The following is a 21,452-nucleotide window of genomic DNA, read 5'->3' as shown; positions in this document are numbered from 1 at the left end:
TTGGAGAAAGGTGACACCCTTGATGGAAATAGGGAAGTTAGGAAGACAGGTAGGTTTTAGATGAAAAATGAGTTTCAGTTTGGACATGTTGAGTTTAAGATAAAATAATACCTAATACAAATGTCCAACAGTCAGCTTGTGATATAAGACTGGAGATCAGGAAAGTGATGATGGGTATATTTGTAAATTTGGTTATTTGCATAGAGATAATAATTTTTTATTTATTTATTTTTATTAAGCCTACAGCACCCGGTATTCCCAGGTGGTCTCCCATCCAAGTAGTAACTAGCCTCGACCCGGCTTAGCTTCCGAGATCAGACAAGATCGGGCTCATTCAGTGTGGTATGGCCATAGACAGAGATAATAAATTAACAGGAGGTGATGAGAATATAGAAAGAAAACAGGGTCCTGGGGTATACTAATAGAGGACAATACATGGATAATGATCAAGGAAAGATGACAATGATCAAGGAAAGATGACAACTTTACCTTATATTTCATTGAAAAAAACTGAGAATATTGACTGAGAGCTTCTCTTCTTCATTTCACATCACTCAGGTGTTCTCACCTTTTACTTTTATTTCACATGAAGAGGGGGTCTTTCTCCTTCTCCTTGCCAAATTGCTCTACATGTACAAGTGATGCCATTCAATTCTAATTCTCCATCATATTGTCCCTTCTATGATCCCTATTTTTTTTTAACTTATCTTCAATTCCTCCCTGTCTACTGGCTGCTTCCCTTCTACCTAGAAACATGCCCATGTCTCTCCCATCTTCAAAAAACCTTCACTTAATCCAACCATTTCTAATAGTGATAGTCTTCTCTCTCTCTCCCTCTTATGGCTAAACTCCTTGAGAAGGCCATCTACAGTAAGTGCTTCCAATTCCTATCATTTCATTCTCTTCTTATTTCTCAGATTCTGGTTTTGAGCCTCATCATTCAGCTGAAACTGTTATATCTGAAATTACTAATGATCTAATTGTCAAATCCAATGCCCTTTTCTCAATTCTCATCCTTCTTGACCTCTCTGCAGTTTCTGACACTGTCAGTCACCACTTTCTCCTTTATACTATTTTTTTTCTCTAGGTTTTCATGACACTACTCTTTCTGCTTCTCCTCAGTCTCTTTTGCTGGATCATTATTCAGGTCACACTTGCTAACTGTGGGGTATCCCCTAAGGCTCTGTCTTGGGCTCCCTTCTCTTTTCCTTCTATAGTTTCAATTGGTGATCTCATCAGTTTCCATAGGTTCAACTATCATGCCTAGGCAGATGACACTCAGATCTATTTATCCAACTCTAACCTCTCTTCTGTCATTCAGTCTCACATATCCAACAATTTCTTATTAGACATTTCAAACTGGAAGTCCCATAGACATCTTAACTCATCTTTCTTCCCAGACCCTCCCCTCTTCCTAAGTTCCCTATTAGTGTTGAGGGTAAGACCATCCTCCCAGTCATCCAGGCTGGCAACCTAGGTGTCATCTGTGACTCCTCACTCTCCCACCCCCATCCAATCAGTTGTCAAGTCCTGTTGTTTATAATTTTTATATCTCTTGTATATGTCCCCTTCTCTGCCATGTATGGAGCAAACTGCCTCAGTTTACCCAAATAACTCGAGGAGACCACCAAGTCAAGCAGAGACAGATTTATTACATCCTCATGAGGACGGGCAAAACCCAATTACACATTGAAGTCTTGCAAAGATATGCCCAATCCTCTAGGTTTTTATAGTAATCTTGAAAGGACTGTCCCCACGTACACCTAGGGTGGATGAGCTCACAATCTAACATCCAATCCTGTCTCACCCAGGGTGCGTGTTCAGCTCATGATCAATGTATGGAGACATGCATACGTGTTCCAGGAACAAGGGGGAAAAGGGGAGGGGGAACAAGGTCAAACCAAAGGAAGAGGAAACAGGGGAGTGACAGTCAGATGTTTCAGGTCTCACAGTTCCCACTGACTCCCCTCTCCAGGCCCCTGTCTCTAAAGATATTCAACCTGAATAACAGGAAGAGTCACTCAGGTGCTTCAGCACTGTTAAGGATGACAGGGTTAAAATTTATCTTCGGTTATGTTGGGAAGTCAAAGAAATAGAATAAAGAATAAAAGAATAACACATTGTTGGGACCCTAGGGTCAAGGGGATTCTGCTTTGAGAAAAAGAGACAATGTCACTTAACATCTGGTCTCAACTCAACTGCTGCATCCTGTGCCGAGCCCTGTCCTTTCTTCTTGAGTCCCGAGTATTGAATTGGTGGGCTAACTCCCTGACCCACTGACTGGGGTTCTGACACATGATGGATTGCAGACAAAACTAATACGTAACTGACAAGTGGGGAGACTGAGCAGAAGTAAAAATACTGTTAATTGGCAATAAAATTTAAAGGAGACAGTGAGAATTTGACAAGCAATAAACTTCTAAACAAACTATACTGGGGCAGGGCTGGGTACCTTCCAGACCCCATCCTCAGAGTTTAATCTGACTCAAATCCATAATCATATCATACAGCCATGACACTGCTACCACCTTGGCAAAGGCCCTTGTATAAACTACACCAAGCCTCTCCCCACTAGTCTACTGAGCTTCTTCCTAAAATCCAAGTCTAATCATATCAACCTTTTTTCCTCTCCACCTTCCTCAACTCCATTTGATAAACTCCAGAGACTCCCTATCATCTCCAAAATCAAACATAAAAGTCCTTGATAACCTGGTCTCTTCCTACCTGTCCTTACACCTTACTCTTGCCCTTTTCCCCCTAAGTATTCTGGGATCGAGTGACAAGGACCTCCTTGTTGTTCCTTTAACATGACATTCCCTCTCTAGATTCTGGACATTTTTACTGGTTGTCTGCAATGCCTGGAATCCTCTCCCTCCTCATCTCTGCCTCCAGCCTTCCTTGGCTTTCTTCAAGTCTCAGCTAAAGTCCCACCTTTTACAAGAAACCTCTCAATCTTAGTGCCTTCCCTCTGAGATTATCTCTAATTTTTCCTGTATAAATCTGCTTTCTACATAGGTGCTTGCATGTTGTCTCCCCTATTAGATTCTGAGTTCCTTGAGAACAGGGTCTGTTTTTAAGCTTTCTTTATATCCCCAGCATTTAGCACAGTACCTGATATTATAGTGGCACTTAATAAATACTTGTTGAATTTATTTGACTTTAGAATCAGTGTAATTGAGCCTTCCTTTCATCTCCTTTCCCTTTAATATAGCACCCTATATCTCCATTCTTTTGTACAGACAGTTTTATCTTTGTCTCTCTTATTTGACTACTTTTATTTTTGCCCTTCATATCTCACCATACAGAAAAAGGGTTATTTTTGCTTCCATGTCATGGTTTTAAATACTTTGGTGTATATTTATTGACTAAATTTCTTTTTTTCCCTATTCTTTATTTTGCCGAAAATGTGAAGAATTTTCACATTTCTCTCTTAAAAAAGAAAACAACTGACCAAAGGAAACTTGGGCAAGTTATTTATATCAGTCTTTGGACTAGTCAGTCACTTAATAAGTATTTGTTAATCACTGTGCCAGACACTATGCTAAATGCTGGGGATACAAAGAAAGGATAAAAAAAAAGGCCCTCAGGGAGTTCACTAGAGGATTTCCAAGATTCCTTCAAATAGTAAACTCTATGATCCTATTCATTCATATCCAAACTGAATGACCACAGATGAAGAAACCAGGCTCAGATTGGAAAATTGACTGAATAGGTAAAATATCTGGATTTATAATTTAGGACTTCCTGTCTTCTTCTTTTCACTACATCATGATCTTTGAGTGATGTAGTCTATGGGCTAGACTCCCTGGAAAGAGAGCTAGAACTGTTAGTTCAATAAGTTCCAGTACTGTGTGACCAAAAGTCACTGAATTTCTTTGAGCTTCAGCTTTATCAGTTGTAAAATGAGAATATTATCTGTAGTTCTAAATTGATGATCGGATAATGGAACACACAAAGCATGCTACCAAAAAAAAAAAAAAAAGGCAAAGAAACCTCCCAGGAGACTGAAAACAGTAACTCTGCCTGGCTCATAATAACAGATAAGTAATGGAGCTTTAAGGTTTGCAAACATTTTACATTCTTTTTATCTAATGCGCACAACAAAACTGTGAAGGAAGTTAATATTACTATTCTCATTTACATATGAAAACTGGTAGTCAAAAGTTAAATATGATATGGGGAAAATGGGGCAGGGGGTTAGGAATAGGGGATAGGGGTTTGGGAAAGGGGTAGGGGTTTGGGTTCCTTAGGAGTTCCTCTTTAAAGAATTACACCCTCTTGCACACAAAAGCTGTTAGAATAAGATAGTAGTTTATTTCGGGGCTGAGGAAGGGAAAGGGAAGGGAAGGGAAACCATGAAAGAAATCCTTGGCCTTCTCATGGGGAGAAAGGCATCGCAAAGTGTGGCTCTGAGATACCAATCTCCTCGAGCAGGAAACAGGTAGATACTTTTATTGAGGACTTGATGTAGGAGGCAAAAAGGGTTAATAGAAAAATCTAAGATCCAAACTCTAATTCAGATATTAGCTCCAAAAGCGAGTTAGACCCCAGTTAATGGATAACTTATGTGAGAAAATGGGTAGCTGTCTCTTCTCAATGTGGATAACAGTCAGTCATACTCCTCCTGACCTGTTTGTAGGACAAAGGTCTCAGATCCCCTCCTCCCCCTAAGGTTAACAAAATCACATGGTTCAAGGAGTCCTGGTCCACTCCAGAGTTGTGTCCATATAAAGAAGTATAAGGTCCACTCCTGAGTTATGCCCATACAAGGAAGTGGGGTGGGAATACTGTGTTCCAATTAGCAAAAAAAAAACTTGTCACATGCTCACTGCTCCTACATTGTTAGGGCTACAACTCACTGAACAGTAACTAGTATAAGTATTAAGATCTCCCCACACTGCCCCAGGCCTTCCCCTGTACCTCCCCAAGGTGGAGATTATTATAATGAGACTGATAATCAATTTATCTATACTATAAATATAACTGTCTTTTCTTTCACTATTTGAGAGATACCTTTCCAATATTCTGGTTCTCTCCCTGTGGTCACTCACAGTATTGCAATAAAACTTGGGAAAGTGAGTCACTGATGACTCACGATCAATTTGACCTCAAATTCCAGCCCACGTCAGACTGATGGGGGTGATCATCTGACTGTGCAAAGTTCCCTTAGTGCGGGAGGACCATCCCCCACTGGTGGTAGCTGGGGAATTGGGTGAGGTGTGGCTGTGGATCTCTCAAGCCATCTCTCTCCTCAGGATACAAAAGCAGCAGCCACACCCAAATTTATTTCCCCAGGGTTGAGGGAGACTAGAATGAAGGGTCAGTCCAAGTTTGTTCCACTTATCTCTTTAGGTGTGTCTGTTCTGTGGATTAGTTTCTCTAGGAGAAGGTTCTTTGATGTGCCCCAGAGAAATTCTGGGGTGCTATGGACCCATAACAGTCATATACCTATTCAAGCATCAGATGCAGAACCTGAACTCGTATTTTCAGCACTTGAAAGTCCAGCACCTATGCCACCTTCATGCCTCCCGACTGCACATGGAAGAGGGTCAGGTGCTGGTTTTTGCTCAAGGTGTAATATTGCTCAGGACTGAGATACACTTGGGCGGTGGGCCAAAACACATAATGTAGCAACCCCCTGCCTCGGGGCAGAGGTCAGAGCACACTCGCTTTTGTTCCTTACGCAACATGGCACGGAGGTCATGGTGGGGGAAAAAGACCCATCTGTTTCCCTAACGCCAGGATAGCCTGGCTGGCTACGTCCCCCTTTAGTGGCCCCAGTTCACTCCAGGAGGCTGCGTTGTAAACTTTCGGCGGGCCGGGACTACTTACTGAGCCTGCCCGGAAACCAAGCCAAGCAGCAGGGAAGGGGCGGGACTCCCGGAGAAATGCGGTCTGAGAGCATTTGTGCCGGAGGTTGCGCATACGAGACAGCGGCGTTTGCGCAGGTCCGAGCTCCCTTCTCTCCCGGGTCCTGCATCCCTGGTAACCGTCTTCTGGCTGCCTGAGCTGGGCTCTGCTCACATTGTGTATTGAGCGGCGTAGAAGGAATGCACAGGGTCCACGGCTGGGGGAGAGCGCCGCTTTCCTCCCTCGTCCCTTTTCCCTGCAGGTAGGCATCATTTAAGATCCATGAGTCTGTGTTGGTTCAGTCCATCCTGATGCCGGCCCCACCCCGCCCTGCCCTTCACGATGCAGTGACTTCCCAGGATCTCCTTTTGGTAGTGGTGGTGGGTGGATGGAGCTCCCTGTGGAGCTTCCGTAACGATGACGTCGTGATGTCACCATTACCGGACCTACAAGCCCTGACTGTTGTGCTCTCGGGACTGGGACTTATCTGTCTTTGCCCTGCTCTCCATTAGGTTTGCGACGTAGTCGAGGCCGGCCTCGAATTTGGGTCCGAGGCCTAAAATAAGACATCGGAGGTCACAGCCCTGAGGTCCCCGACGCACGCGCTTGCCACCTTCCTCAGCTCCGCCTGATCCCTGCCCCTGAAGGAGGGACGGGCCTAGGGGTAGGCCAAGGGGCGGAGATATGAGGCCTGCGGGAAGGCTGCTCCCTCGAAAGTCTTTACTTGCTGTTCGCCTCGAGGGCTGTACAGCTGGATTTACCCTTGTGCAGGCGAATTGTTTTAAAAGCTGGGGCCAGTGGTGTTGGGGAAGGCTATTAATGTGTAATGTAAGAGTGAAAAGTATAGATGTGTGATTGAATTCTGGCAGTGATTGCCGCCTGATTTAGCATTATTTGGGATGAAGAGTGGGGAAGAGGTGGTTTAATCTGCCTTTAAGGGTTTTTTTTCCTTTTTGTTTTATGATGGGCTTCATTTTTGAAAGTTATTTTTATTCTTTCAATTAAAAAAAATATGCCCCTCCTGTTATCTCTTCTTGAAAAACCAAACCAAACCTGGAAAACAAGCCCCTGCATAGTCAAACAAAACAAATACCCATATTAGCATGTCCAAAAACGTATGTCTCTTTCTATGTTTTAAATTCTTTATCTTTCATCTTCATTCTTTTGGGCCCAAGGCTTATGAATAACATTGATCAGAGTTTTGTAAAGTCTTTCAAATTTTTTTCTGTATAATATAGTTTATTTTATAATTATTCTTCTAGCTTTGCTCATTTTGGTTCCATTCAGCTCATATCCCATCATAGGGTCTTTCTCATTGTGATATAGTGGGAAGAGTGTTATTTTTTTGGAGTCGGATAACTTGGATTTGAAACCCAGCTCTGCATTTACTTCCATTGTTGACTTTGAACAAACTACTTAACCACTCTCAACCTCATTTCCTCATTGTTAGAATTTTCAATCAAGGCTTTTTCAAGACTTGATCCTGTAATCCTTTAAGTTTAAATTCCTAACAGTTTACAGAGTACTTCAGAAAAGCTCACTGAACCATCAAAATCTATTTTGTTATCAAATTGACAACTGCCTTTTATATATTTTAAGGTTAATTTTATTTCTTTATTGTTGGAAAAGGACTTATATTTTGTGTAACTTTTTCCACATAGAAAAAAAGATAAACATTTCTCTTTTTGGATGGTAAAATTATGGGAAATTGAGTGTGGGTGGTGGGGGTGGGGTGGGGGAAGGAAGCTATTATGGATGAGGTAAAAAAATTCTTAATTGTTAAAACTAGATAGTGATATCACCCATTTTGTATTATACATCACTCCTTAGATGTACTTCTTATTAGTGACACATTAGGTTATCCATTTTTGCAGAAAGACAGGGGAAAGAGCACTCCCTCTAGATTTAGAATTAAAATCTTGCCTTTGATGCTTACTGTCTCTTTAGGTAAGTCTCTTTGTGCCTCAGTTTCTCATCTGAAAAATGAAGGGGTTGAACTCTGAGGGCACTTCCAGTACTAGAGCTGTGATTCTAGAATTTTAAAGATAGCTCAGAACTAACAGGAACAGAAGCCATTCTTGGGAAGAGTACAGGAGTCCTTTTTCATTTTTAAATGACAGACATTCATTAAGTACCTACGCTGTCCTAGAAATACAGTAATGAAACATTGAGGTTATAAACCTCCTGTCTTCAAGGAGTTTATAATCTATAAAGGAGAAAAGACAGGTACATAATTTAAATACCATTTTGATAATGGAAAAGCAGCATGGTATAGTGAATAGTGACAGTGGGAGTGAAAAGGAACAAGTTTGAGGAACATAGTATTCTCGACAGGACTTGGTGATAGGTATTAGGAGGTGAAAGAAAAGGGAGAGGCAGCTTTGACTCAAAGCTCTCAGCAGAAATTGAGAATTTAGAGAAGTTTTTTTTTTTTTTTTTGTAGTGGGGAGGACAGGACACATTTTGGACCCATTGAATTCTCATTGAAATGTAGCAGTCCTTCATCAGTAAGAGGAAAGTGGTACTGAGGAGAGAAAAATTGCTTCCAACTGCCATCTTGAGTCTACTTACTACAAATTCATCGTATATGAGTTCTTAACACTATGTGGTAAAAGTTTTATTCTTTCTCTTGAGTTCCCCAAAGTATTTGTTTCAAACCAACTCTGGCCTCTTTATTTCAGCCCCTTATCTTCTTAGACTTATGAGACTCTGAAACTGTGCTTCATTTATTGAAAAATTTACTATCCATTGTGAACTCAGTAATCATGTCATAATCATCTCAAAACCCAGTCTCTTTTGGAAAGGTGGTGTGCTCTAGATGCTATCCCCTTTCTGGATATTTCCCTTTATTCCTATTCCTCGTCTCATTTTTTTACCTTGCCCTGTCTACTAGTTTCTTTTCTGCCTACAAATAACCTCAGGTAAATAACCTCCTTAAAAAACCTTCACTATATCCTGTTATCCTGTTAAGCTATGATCCTACATTTCTCCTCACTTTTACAACACTTAAAAAAGAATTTTCTGTGCTCACTTCCTTATTATACTTTACTATCCACTTCTCAACCCCTTGCACTCCAGCTTCTGATCCCATCCCTCTGCTAAAACTGATTTCTCAAAGAATCTAAGTAATTACTTAACTGCTGAATTTGAGGACCTTTTCTTTTCCCTAATCATCGAGGTTGACTATGAAGCTTTCCCACTGGATACTCTCTTAATTGGCTTCCATGGCACTGCTCCCTGATACTGCAAATCACTTAGGACAATCAATAATTTTGTTATGGCTTCAGCTTAATTTTGTGATAGCAATGAACACATTTGTGTGTTTTTACTGCTATTAGGCTGACTCCAAACATTTGACTTTGACTAGATGAAACTGTATTGAGCTGATTTTCCCTTCTTTAGTCAGTTTTTTGTTAGCCAAGTACTAGATTTCATGCCATGCACATGCTTTCTTTGTTCTTGTTGTGTTTTTAATTATGTGGTTTTTAAAAAATAGATATTTTTGCACAAGGAAATTGCATGTTGCATAACTCTTTAAAAAAGCATACTTCAGTGCTTTAAAGTGTTAAAGTTAATGGAATTGTTATGGAGAAGTTAGTTATTTCAAGGATCATTGAAGCCCACAGTAGAACAGGATCAGTTGCACCAAAGCTCAAAAGAAAGTGCTTTTGAAAATGAAAAACAATTCCAACAAGTGACAAACTGTTACCATAAAATAGCTTCACAAAATCCTCAGGAAAAAAGAACAAACTTTTAGAGGAAATTAGCAACTAGAAGAATTTATTGATTTCTCTATAAGTATGGTATAGACTTTTTGAGATTGGAAGAAGAGAGAGAAAACTAGTTCAAAAAGACAGCTGCTAACCATTGCTATGAAGGAAAAATGTCATGGGCAAGACAATACAAAGACTAGAGCACTAATGATTAGAAAAAGGTAACTATTGCCAATGAAGTTCACTTTTTCATTCAAGGCCATGTATAAAACTATTGTTAGAAGTTCAAGTAAACCTGTGATTGAGGGAATGATCAACTTTGGTAAGAGTGTGTGTATGTGTATGTATAAAATCCAATGAAATAATATATGTATAGTGCTTTTCAAACCTTAAAGCACTATAAAAATATTACCTATTGTGAATAATCATTATTATATTATTATATTAATAACTAATTGTTAATTTGTGAGCCAGGCTTTTTTCCTTCTAATTTCTATTTAGAGTCCCAGCTCTTATTAAGGTTAGTCTGTTTCTGAAGGATATCACTGGTTGATGAGATTATTCCTGGCCCTTAAGGAATATGGTAATTTTGGATAGGAACCCATTCAACTAGGAGACCTAATTTCTCTATAAGCAGAATCCAGTCTGGGCCAGTCCTTGTCCTGAGGGAAGGAACCTCCCACACCCCCCTTTTTCCTCTCCATAAGAGTTTAAGGTGACCCAGCTCATGAAGGAGAAAGCGAGCCAGAGAGGTCTGCATGGAGATGGATTCCCCTGCCCAGATTGCTAGAGGCTGCTGAATCTCATTATCAAGCCAGGTTCTTAGCTGGAGGAGCTGAAGACTTTTTAGCCCACCTTCTTAAATGTTCAGCCCAGGGTAGATTTTCACTTGTCAAGGGAATTCCCTTTCAGAAGAGTTTTTTTTGTTTTTTTTTTTTGGTGGGGCAATAAGGGTTAAGTGACTTGCCCAGTGTCACATAACTAGTAAGTGTCAAGTGTCTGAGGCCGTATTTGAACTCAGGTCCTCCTGAATTCAGGGCCTTATCCCCTGCGCCACCTAGCTGCCCCACAGAAGGGTTATTTAAGGCAGTCAGGGTGTCCATTGAGGGTCTTTGGTTACTAAGGGAATCCACTGACCATCAATTTATTGATTGCTGGCTAGCCTAATTAATAAATTATTAATTACCCAGAAATTCTGTCTCTTGGGGTTTTTCATTTGCCTTGACCACCATCTACATCCAGTAGCTACTGATGACATGGAATAGAAGGTTCTTGCTGCCAGTCATGGGCACTGTCAAATGGTTCAACATCAGAAATGATGTGTTTTTTTCAGTGGAAAGGCAAAGATAATAATAATAAGAATGTGGTTTCTTGGTAAAGAATATGAACTCCTTGCTGTAACTTATTTGAACAAAAGGAGAGCATATTAAAAACTTTTTAAAGATTTAAAAAATTGTAACATTTATTATATGTTAATTAAAATATATTTTATTTTGTCCCCACTAATTTGGTACACTGGTACTTCTGTCTCCTTTTCTAGATATTTATCTTTTTCCTATAGGCTAAATGTGGGAATATGTCCTGAACCATCTACTTAAGTCACCCAAATTTCTCTTTTAATTCCAATCCCACATCAGTCACTGCTGACTGGATATCTCCATGTAGATGTTTTGTCAGCATCACAGATGCTGAATAAATTTAAACTGGAATTAATAATCTTTATTCCTAAATCCAGACTTGGAGTAATTCTCGGTTCTTCAAAATCTCTTAATTTTCTTACCTATATGCCAAATGCTGTTAGTTCGATTCCCGATTGAACATGTATTATGTTATCATCTCTTCATTCACCTCTTGCCTAGAGTATTGTAATAATCTCCTACTAGGTCTCCTTACTTTCACTCTTCTTTCCAATCCATTCTCCACACACCCTTGTTCTCACCTACGTTGACAGTCTTATTTTACACTATTCCTCTTTATACATTCTTATTTTCTAGCCAAACTGACTGAGATTCTGAACTCAGCAATGCATCTCCTAGCTCTGCCTTTGCACAAGCCTTTCCCTATCTCCATCAGAATTATTACATTCCTTGAAGATTCAGTTCAGATATGATTTAATCCATGAATTCTTCATGATTTTCTCCTGCTTCTATCCCAAGGACCTAGTGTTTTTCCTTTTATAGGTTATATTTATGTGTGTACTTACTGTATCCCCCTGTGGAATCATAATTCACATTTATATAGTGTTTTAATGTTGATAAAGCACTTTCCTACTGTGGTAGGTAGGATAGTGTGAATATCCTATTTTTTTAGGTGAGTTAGCAGAGTTTCAGTTAAATGACTTGTCTATATAATGTTATACTGTCACAATGTATTGGCAACTGGGATTTGAATACAGATATTTTGACTCTAATCCCTGTGCTTTTTCTACTAGGATCATAGATATGGAGCTAGAATGGACTTTGGAGGTCTTTTCTTACACTCTTCTTTACAAAGGTAAATTCCTTAAGGGCATGGATTATGGGTTAAAAAATATTCTAAGCTCCTAATACAGTGCCTTGTACATAAATATTTAATAATTGTTTGAGTTAAACGGTGTAAAATGAGTGTTTAACAATATGATTGCTAAGGTACCTTGCAGCTCTAAAACCTATAAAATCTATAATTTGAAGATGCTGTTGGTATCAAGTATCCAGGCCTAAATGCATAGCAGGCATTTGGAAATATAGAACTGGAGACTAGAGGAGAGATTTGAACTGGGAATATAAATTTGGGAGTGATCTGCATAAAGGTTAACCATGGGAGTGGATGACATCACCCAGGAAGAATGTATCAAGAAAAACAAAGAAAGTTAAGGACAGATCTTTCTGGTAATCCTCTTGAAATGACACAAGGAGGATGAGCCAGAGGAAGAATAGTTTAAGAGATAGAATAAACAGGAGAATATTGTTACAGAAATGAGTGATCACTTAATCCTATTTGCCTCAGTTCCTCATCTATAAAATGAGCTGGAGAAGGAAATGGCAAACTACTCCAGTATCTTTATCAAGAAAACTCCAAAATGGGGTCATGTGTTTTCTAAAATTATTTGCTACTACTGTATTTTATAAATTAATTACTATTTGAATATTAATTGCTATTGTACTCATTTTGGCAGTAAGCATTTATTAATACACACACACATGCACACCAATAAAGAATTGACAGCGTGGCAGTTAGCACAAGCAGGAGAAAAGCCCCAGACCCATGTTGTCTCTCAGAGAGACAGCATGTGGTCTCAAGGAGAGTTCAGAAGCCCTACAAAACCTACACTGTCCTAAGAGGAAGAGTGTGTACCTAAGAGGCAGCATTCCAAGCCAAGGATCAAGGGAGCCAAGAGAAGAAGCCTTGTGTGGTCAAGGGTTTTATCCTCTTGGTAGTGGTGCCTCATTATACATTGATCAAAACTAATTGGTTAGCATCATTCAATTCCATTGGTTAATATGACTTGAGGGTGGTTCAAATTAAAATGAACTCTAAGATGACATAAGGGGGAGGAGACCCTTGCTGAAGGGCAAAGGTGAAGTCAGTATCTTGGTGTGATTTAATCCCATCAGTGCACTGAGTTAGACAAAAGAATCACTCTCCATTTCTTTTGTTCCCTTGGGCTTGTCCCAGACAAGATTTGAACTTCCTCTAGGACTGGACTTTCTGGTGTGGGGAGGAGAAAGGACTGAAACTGATCCCTGGGTCCCCAAGAAATTAATTATTAATAATTATTTTCTCACAGTCACAGAGTTGTATATAACTGAAGAACAATGTATAGCACCTACTGTGTGCCAGGCATTATGCTAAGCACTAAACAGATGTTATCTAATTTAATCCTCACAACAATCCTGGGAGGTAAGTGCTAGTATCATTTCTGTTTTACAATGGAGGAAACTGAGGCAAACATTAAACAACTGATAGGATGATGGTAGGAATAGATGTGGGAAGTTTGAAGAGAGAAGAATTTTGGGATAACTTCTTTGGGAAGTGAGATAGGGAATCGGTTAGGTAAGGAAGACCTAAGCAGCAAGTCCCAGGGTCTGATCTAATAGTTTCTTGCTGCTAATACAACCTAGGTTCTTTGATCCAACTTCACTTTGGAAAAGGATGCTCATATCCCTGATCCCTGAAATTAGCAATTTTTTAAAAGGGGTCTGCTGCTAATAGGGAAATGTCATGCCCAGTGTACTTTTAAATTAATAAAGCTTAAGTAGCAACCCCGCCCCCCCTTTAAAAGCTATTAAAGCACAAAAACTGCACTGACTATTGTGACTTCCTCTATATTGGAATTAAATTAATAAAGAGAAAAGTTACATAGCAGTACATATTTTAACAGCTAGCCTTTGTTTTGATGTAATACCTGAACTAAATATGCCTTACATTTCCCCTTTTACCTAGTTTAACCTTTCCTAGATGTTTTCCTCAGTCACCAAGCTCAGTCCAATTTGGGTTGGATGCAGGATCAGTCTATATTGTCTAGTTGAGTTAAATTTACATTGTCAAGTAATTGGTATTCTTAGAATCCACTTCATGTTCTTGCCTCTGAGGGTTGGAACTGACGTTACCAAAGAGTTCTACCCTGGGCTTTAGACCATTCTACAAAGATCTTTCAGGCACCTCCTTTACGGTCATCTTGGTGAATGTGGACACATATAAAACCTTGTCTTAATTGGTAACTTCTTGGATACAGCTGTCTTACCTATCTAGCCTCCAAGTATTCCTCTTTTAAACTTGATGCTTCTTTTCACTAACCCAAAAAACTGAGATACAGGCTCATGAAGGAATATTATAAATATTGACTTATTTTTTGCCTTTGGCTATTTACAGGTTGTCATATAGAGGAGGGAGTAAGCTTGTTATATTCCATTGAGTAGAGCTCATATCAATGGAGGAAAGTCAGAGAAACTTTGTAACTGATTTTAAATAACTTTGCAATAGCTTAAACTATCCAAAATTGGAACAAAATTAGTACTAGTAGTAGAGGCAGGATGACCATCTGTTAGTAGATTCCTGAATTAGGTAGAAATTTGTATTAGATGTCCTCTAAGGTTCCTATGAAAAGTCATAGGGCATAGATTTAGAGCTACAAGTGTAGTGGGACCCCAAGAAACCTAAAACCCCTAAGGAATCCTTAAGGTGTGGCCTAGCAAGATCCTGGTATTCTGATAAGCAATACCAAGGTCTACAAGATGATGTGCAAGACCTTGATAGTGACATAGGGATGGATTTAATTGATCAAATTGATCATGAGGCATGCCAAAGAATTACAAGACTCAGTGACTCAGTTTCCCAAGTTTTATTAGAAGACACAGGTGATGTAGGAGGCAAAAAAGGGTTAATAGAAAAACCTAAGACCCAAGCTCTAATTCAGATATTAGCTCTAAAAGGGAGTCAGATCCCAGTTAATGGATAACTTATACTATGTTCTTGTACCCACAGAAATCAGTGCCCATAACAGACCAGAACAGGTCAGGTCAAAATAACAATAAAGGAAAATGACAAGGCTATAGAAATTCTAAAGAAAAATGATTATATTTTGAAACTAGCCATGGGAATCAGAAAGAGACATGCACAGAAAAGGCCAAATTTGTCCCCAGATTCACCTTATGATGTGTAAACCCCCAAAACACACTTCCACTGAAAAAGATACTCACCGTAGGAAACCAGGAACAACAAATTAGCATAAGCCCTCCCCTGAAACACCCCTAGGTGGAGAATATTATAATGAGAAGGACAGTCCCTCCCCTGTACCTCCCCAAGGTGGAGATTATTATAATGAGACTGATAATCAATTTATCTATACTATAAATATAACTGTCTTTTCTTTCACTATTTGAGAGATACCTTTCCAATATTCTGGTTCTCTCCCTGTGGTCACTCACAGTATTGTGATAAAACTTGGGAAACTTAGTCACTGAGTCTTGTAATTCTTTTGGGACGACTCACGATCAATTTGACCTCAAATTCCATCCCACATCATAAGGACACATCTGGTCTTTCTGCACATGTTCAAACTTGTCAGAGCCAGAGGGTTTCTGTTTATGATATCTCTTTACTTTAAAATCTAGTTTCTGGGTACAGTTTCTGTTTCCTGTCATATAGGAATATTAATGACTATTAATGGTTAATGGTCCCTGGTTACTGTCTCCTTAGGCTTCTGTTGATATTTTTGTTGGTAAGGACTCAAACCCTCTGGTTATAGTTGATAAAATTCAAACCTTAATTTCTCTGTTAACCCTTCTGGCTACTATTGATCAAGTCCTAGGTTACATTAACCCCTTTTAGCCTCCTCCATCAATAGCTCTTAGTCACTTTTTGCTCATTCTTCTTAATTTTGGTTATTTTTTTTCCTAAATCATTTCCTGACTTGATTACATTAAAATACATTACATAAAATACATTACTTGAGGAATGTATTTTAAATGCCTGCTTGAAAATAAAATACCTTTTTAAACAGCAATAGTATTCCCACATTTTAAAAAATAAATTATTATTGATACCAGTTTTGGGTAAGCATATATTAACTTAGTAATATCATACCAGTAAAAGATCGACCATCTGTCTCCCTAATTTCTTGAAGTCTCAGGCTGAGTGGTAGAGAAAGCAGGGAGAGGGCTTCAGTAGGAGTACCAGCAGGAGAAAAGCATTCAAAGATCCAGAAAACCTAGAAGCTAGAGAGTCAAGAGAGTTCCTAGCCTCTTCCCAGGGTTTTTTTTTCCCCCTTTTTTTTTTTTTTTTTTTTTGGTGAGGCAATTGGGGTTAAGTGACTTGCCCAGAGTCACACAGCTAGTAAGTGTTAAGTGTCTGAGGTCGGATTTGAACTCAGGTCCTCCTGACTCCAGGGCCAGTGCTCTATCCACTGCGCCACCTAGCTGCCCCTTCCCAGGGTTTTTAATCCTCCTTCCATAGAGGCAGGTCATTATACATAGATCAAAGCCATTAGTTAACATCATTCAATTCCATTGGTTGCTTTGAAGGTCCACATTAAAATGGACTCTACCATTGACATCTGGGAAAAGTATGCAAAAGACCCCCACCCAAGTTGCTTAAGGCTGAGTCCATTATCTAAGTGTGGTTTGATCCCATCTGTCCTTCACTGAGCCAGACAAAAGAATCCATCTTCATTTCTTTTGTTCCCTTGGGTTTGACCCAGATTGAGGAGAACTGGATTGGGGAGGGGGGGTGGGGTTGGTATAGAAGAAAGGACTGAGAAATTGATCTCTGGGTCCCCCAAGAAATTAATTATTTCTTTGTTGTTGTTGTTGTTGTTGTTTTAATTTTGTGTTTTTTTTTTGTGGGGCAATGGGGGGTTAAGTGACTTGCCCAGGGTCACACAGCTAGTAAGGGTGAAGTGTCTGAGGTCGGATTTGAACTCAGGTACTCCTGAATCCAGGTCTGGTGTTTTATCCACTGTGCCACCTAGCTGCCCCGAAATTCATTATTAATAATTATTTTCTTATATTCCCAAGACTTTTAGCATATTTCTCCTAAAAGACCACTTCCTTTATTTCTTCATAACTTAAAAAATTTTATTTGTGAAACAAAGATTTATTTTCCTTAGCACAATTGCTTAGCACATGGTAGGGCCTTAATAAATATTTGTTGAATATTATATGAATGGAAGAAGTCATTTTATGAAAGAGGACTTTTGAATTATAAACTTTTATTTCTAAGCTAAAATTGTCTAAAGTTTTGTGTTTATCTTTTTAGGAAAATGTGGAAGTAAGATTCAGTTTTCAAAAATACCATTTTTTATTGTAGAGAGAAACTTGGACTCTTGAATGTGAAGAAAGATCTATTTTCTCCAGCTTGCCATGGCATCAACCTCAAGGTAGGAATTGCCATTTTGTACAGGATATAATTAATAAATGGTGGGGTATGGTGGATAGCAAGCTGACTTTGGAGTTGGAAGTGGCTTTGGCTTTGTATACAAGTTCAGTTTCTGACATGTACTGGTTGTGTGACTAGAGACAAATTAGTTACTTAATCTTTTAATTCCCTGAGCAACTTTCTAAGACATGGATGAAATCACAGGACCAGGAAAAAAAATTTTATTATTGAGAATAAAAGTCAGCAACTCAGAGTGCTGCTGGTACAACTAAGCATTGTCTAGGATTGAGAGGAATGCAAAGAAGGGAAGATAAAAATAACAGAAATGGTAAAGAATAGAGAGATGAAAAAGGATAGAAACAGAGAAAGTGTATATTGTAGGGAATGGTTGAGTGCCACCAATGGATCAGATTACTTACTCTGTATCCAAAAAGATGTTTCCTTTTTGGGGGGTATTATTGGAAAAACTGCCTAGTGTTTCCAAGGACTTGCTTAAGTTTAGGTTAGCTTTCCTAACAATAGGATTTGGAATTTATTGTTTGAGGGTTGGTTTGTGAATTCTGTGGACTTGAAGCAGCCAGTATAGTATAAACAGACACTGAATTGGGAATTAGTAGACTTGTCTCCTAGGTCTGATTCTGCCACTAATTAGTTGTATGACACCAGGCAGATTATTTAACTCACCCAGACATTAGTTTTCTCATCTACAAAAAGAAAGGAGTGAACTGGATAGTCATTAAGGTATCTTCTTGCTCTAAAATTTGACAAAAGTCTTTAGCTATTCATTTCCTTCTGTTTTCCTATTCCCCCAAGCCAGGGTAAAAATTTGGAAATAATTTTTTTTCTTCCTATCTAACATCACCTTTTAAAATAATAGCAGACAACTAACTATAATCTAATCCCCTCCCAGTAATGACTGTGTTTTGTATTTTTAGAGGAGATGCATCTGGAAAATTGCTTAGCCCTAAGATAAGATCTGCTAAGCTACTTGAAGTTCTGAATTCTCTGGAAGATGAATCCACCAAAGAGAAAGAAATTATATTCATCTCGCCACCTGATAATGCCGCAGGAGACTTCACTGATGAGGACTCAGGAGATGAAGATGGACATAAAGGAGGGAACTTGCCTGGAAGCATACTACATGCTGCCGTAGTGTCTGAAGGCTCTGATACTGGGGAGGACAATGAAGAACTTGAACTACAACCAGCAAGAAAGAGACAAAAGAAAATTGCTGAACCAAGGAGGGTTTGGACTAAAAGAGATATTAGACCTGACTTTGTAAGTTGGTCTGCATCAGATCCTCATATTGAGTATCTTAAGAGCCAGGAGTTGAGCCCAGTTGGACTCTTTGAGTTGTTTTTTGATGAAGGAACAATTAATTTCATTGTCAATGAAACCAATCGTTATGCTTGGCAGAAAAATGTCAACCTGAGTCTTACAGCCCAGGAATTAAAGTGCGTTTTGGGTATACTGATTTTGAGTGGTTATATTTCTTATCCAAGAAGGAGAATGTTTTGGGAAACATCTCCTGATTCACATCATCACCTTGTTGCTGATGCAATTAGACGGGACAGGTTTGAATTAATATTTTCATACCTACACTTTGCTGATAATAATGAACTTGATGAGAGTGATAGATTTGCAAAGGTAAGGCCTCTCATAATTTTGATGAATCAGAATTTCCAAAAACATGCTCCCCTAGAGGAATACTATAGCTTTGGTGAATCCATGTGTGAATATTTTGGACATCGTGGATCTAAGCAGTTGCACAAGGGAAAACCCATTCGATTTGGTTATAAGATTTGGTGTGGAACAACTAGCAGAGGGTACTTAGTCTGGTTTGAGCCCTCTCAGGGAACATTATTCACAAAACCAGAAAAGGATTTAGATTTAGGAGGAAGTATGGTGATAAAATTTGTAGATGCACTTCAGGCAAGAGGCTATCTGCCATACCATATTTTTTTTGACAAAGTTTTTACAAGTGTCAAATTGATGTCCATTTTGAGGGAAAAGGGGGTGAAGGCCACAGGAACTGTCCATGAGTACATGACTGAGAGGTGTCCACTCAGAGATCCCAAAGACTTTAAAAAAATGAAAAAAGGCTCATTTGATTACAAAGTAGATGAAAGTGAGGAAATCATTGTGTGCCGTTGGCATGATAGTAGTGTTATTGATGTATGTTCCAATGCAGTTGGAATAGAACCTGTAAAACTAACAAATCGTTGTTCAAGTGTATCCAAAACTAGGACTCAGGTACATCAGCCATCATTGGTGAGGTTGTACAATGAGAAGATGGGAGGTGTTGCCAGAATGGACCAAAATATCTCCAAATATAAGGTGAAAATTAGAGGAATGAAATGGTATTCTAGCTTTATAGGTTACATTATTGATGTGGCTCTAAACAATGCATGGCAGCTTCACAGAATCTGTAGTGAAGAGACCCAGGTAGACCTTTTGGCTTTCAGAAGATACATTGCTTGTGTCTATTTGGAAAGTAATGCTGACACATCATCCCAAGGAAGAAGGAGTAGACGTTTAGAAACAGAAAGCAGATTTGACATGATTGGGCATTGGATCGTTCACCAAGATAAGCGAACCCGATGTGCACTTTGCCATTCCCAAACAAACACCAGATGTGAAAAATGCCAGAAAGGTGTTCATGCAAAATGTTTCAGAGAATATCATATAAAATGATCACTTAAGGACATGCATTAAAAAGAAAAAAATAATGGTTTGCAGTCCACTAGAATGTAACATTTTGAAGTTTACTTATTATATATCCAAAGGTTTATTTCAATTAATATGTAATAATATTCAATATGTATAGCAGTTAGAGCAGCATTTCTGTTCTTGTGTATTGAAAAATGTTTTTGGACTTGATTTTCTAATAGTTTGTTTTTGCATTATTTGTTCCCTTCCCCTTCATTTCATCATTCACTTTTTTCCCAAATAAAATCCCATTTTTGGTCACAGTGTCTTGTACCTAAATATAGTAAAAACAAAAAAAAAGGGTTGATGTTTAGTTTTTTGAAATGCTTGGTTATATACTGTTGAACCATTGTTATTTCTGTGCCCTTCCATCCCCTTTATTTATTTTTAATATAGTTGGGTACCAGTGAGGAGAATATATAGGCAGTAATGAGAAATCAATAATCAAGAAATATTAGAAATTAGAATATGCTATGCACTATTTTAGGCAATGAGGATAAACATTTTAAAAAATGAAATGATCTCTACCCTCAAGAATCTTATATTTTGGGGGCAGCTAGGTGGCACAGTGGATAGAGCACTGGCCCTGGAGTCAGGAGTACCTGAGTTCAAATCCGGCCTCAGACACTTAACACCTACTAGCTGTGTGACCCTGGGCAAGTCACTTAACCCCAATTGCCTTACTTTAAAAAAAAAAAAGAAGCTTATATTCTAATGAGAGAAGACAACATAAAAGGAAGGGAACAAGACTTCGTTAAGCACCAACTTTGTGCCAGGCACTGCGCTAAGCACTTTACAAATATCTCCTCACAACAATCCTCTGAAGTAGCTGCTATTATGATCACCATTTTTATTTGAAGAAACTGAGGCAGACAAATGACAAGAGTTACAGCTAATGTCTGAGATCAGATTTGAACTTGGGTCCTCCTGACTGCAGACCCGGGACTCTGCCACCTGCCTGCCTTCCATATACTTGTAGAATGATTTTATATATACCCACACATATGATAAATATCAAATCACAAAGTAATTAAATACCAGATAGTTTGGGAGAGAGGGCACTAATGATTGGGTGCGGATGGGGTGTCTGGTGAGCAAGAAAGTCTTCATGTAGAAGTTGGTGCTTTAGTGGTCTTGCAAAGGAAAAGGGATTCTACATTGCAATCATGGGAAATGTCCAGTATAAAGACATGGAAATGGAAGATGCAGTGTGTGAAAAACAGAGGAGTCCAGTTTGACGACTTGGAAGTCCAAGCAATGAAATACACACAGATACACTGAAAAGAAATTGGGATCAGGTTGTGAAAGACTTTAAATATCAAAGAG

The 21,452-nt window shown here is 38.9% G+C and overlaps 1 protein-coding gene and 1 pseudogene across 4 annotated transcripts; one reads left to right on the top strand and one right to left on the bottom strand.

The window, feature by feature from the left end:
- Positions 1 to 237: 237 nt before the first annotated feature.
- Positions 238 to 356, bottom strand: LOC122727193 (annotated as a pseudogene).
- Positions 357 to 5,973: 5,617 nt separating this feature from the next.
- Positions 5,974 to 20,135, top strand: PGBD2 (piggyBac transposable element derived 2). Of its 4 annotated transcripts, none has more exons than XM_043999487.1 (5): positions 5,974 to 6,112; positions 11,995 to 12,056; positions 13,330 to 13,442; positions 17,349 to 17,418; positions 18,353 to 20,135. In XM_043999487.1, the coding sequence occupies exons 4-5, from the start codon at positions 17,402 to 17,404 to the stop codon at positions 20,109 to 20,111; spliced, it is 1,776 nt and encodes a 591-aa protein (XP_043855422.1). In that variant the 5' UTR covers positions 5,974 to 6,112; positions 11,995 to 12,056; positions 13,330 to 13,442; positions 17,349 to 17,401; the 3' UTR covers positions 20,112 to 20,135. The 4 variants fall into 4 exon arrangements, with proteins under 4 accessions (XP_043855422.1, XP_043855421.1, XP_043855424.1 ...); XM_043999489.1 differs by lacking the exon at positions 5,974 to 6,112 and adding an exon at positions 6,189 to 6,514; XM_043999486.1 differs by lacking the exon at positions 13,330 to 13,442.
- The last annotated feature ends 1,317 nt before the right edge of the window (positions 20,136 to 21,452 follow it).

The sequence above is a fragment of the Dromiciops gliroides genome, chromosome 4 (genome assembly GCF_019393635.1).
Source record: "Dromiciops gliroides isolate mDroGli1 chromosome 4, mDroGli1.pri, whole genome shotgun sequence".
In the NCBI taxonomy this organism is placed as follows: Eukaryota; Metazoa; Chordata; class Mammalia; order Microbiotheria; family Microbiotheriidae; genus Dromiciops; species Dromiciops gliroides.
This window is presented reverse-complemented; position numbering and strand designations above follow the sequence as displayed.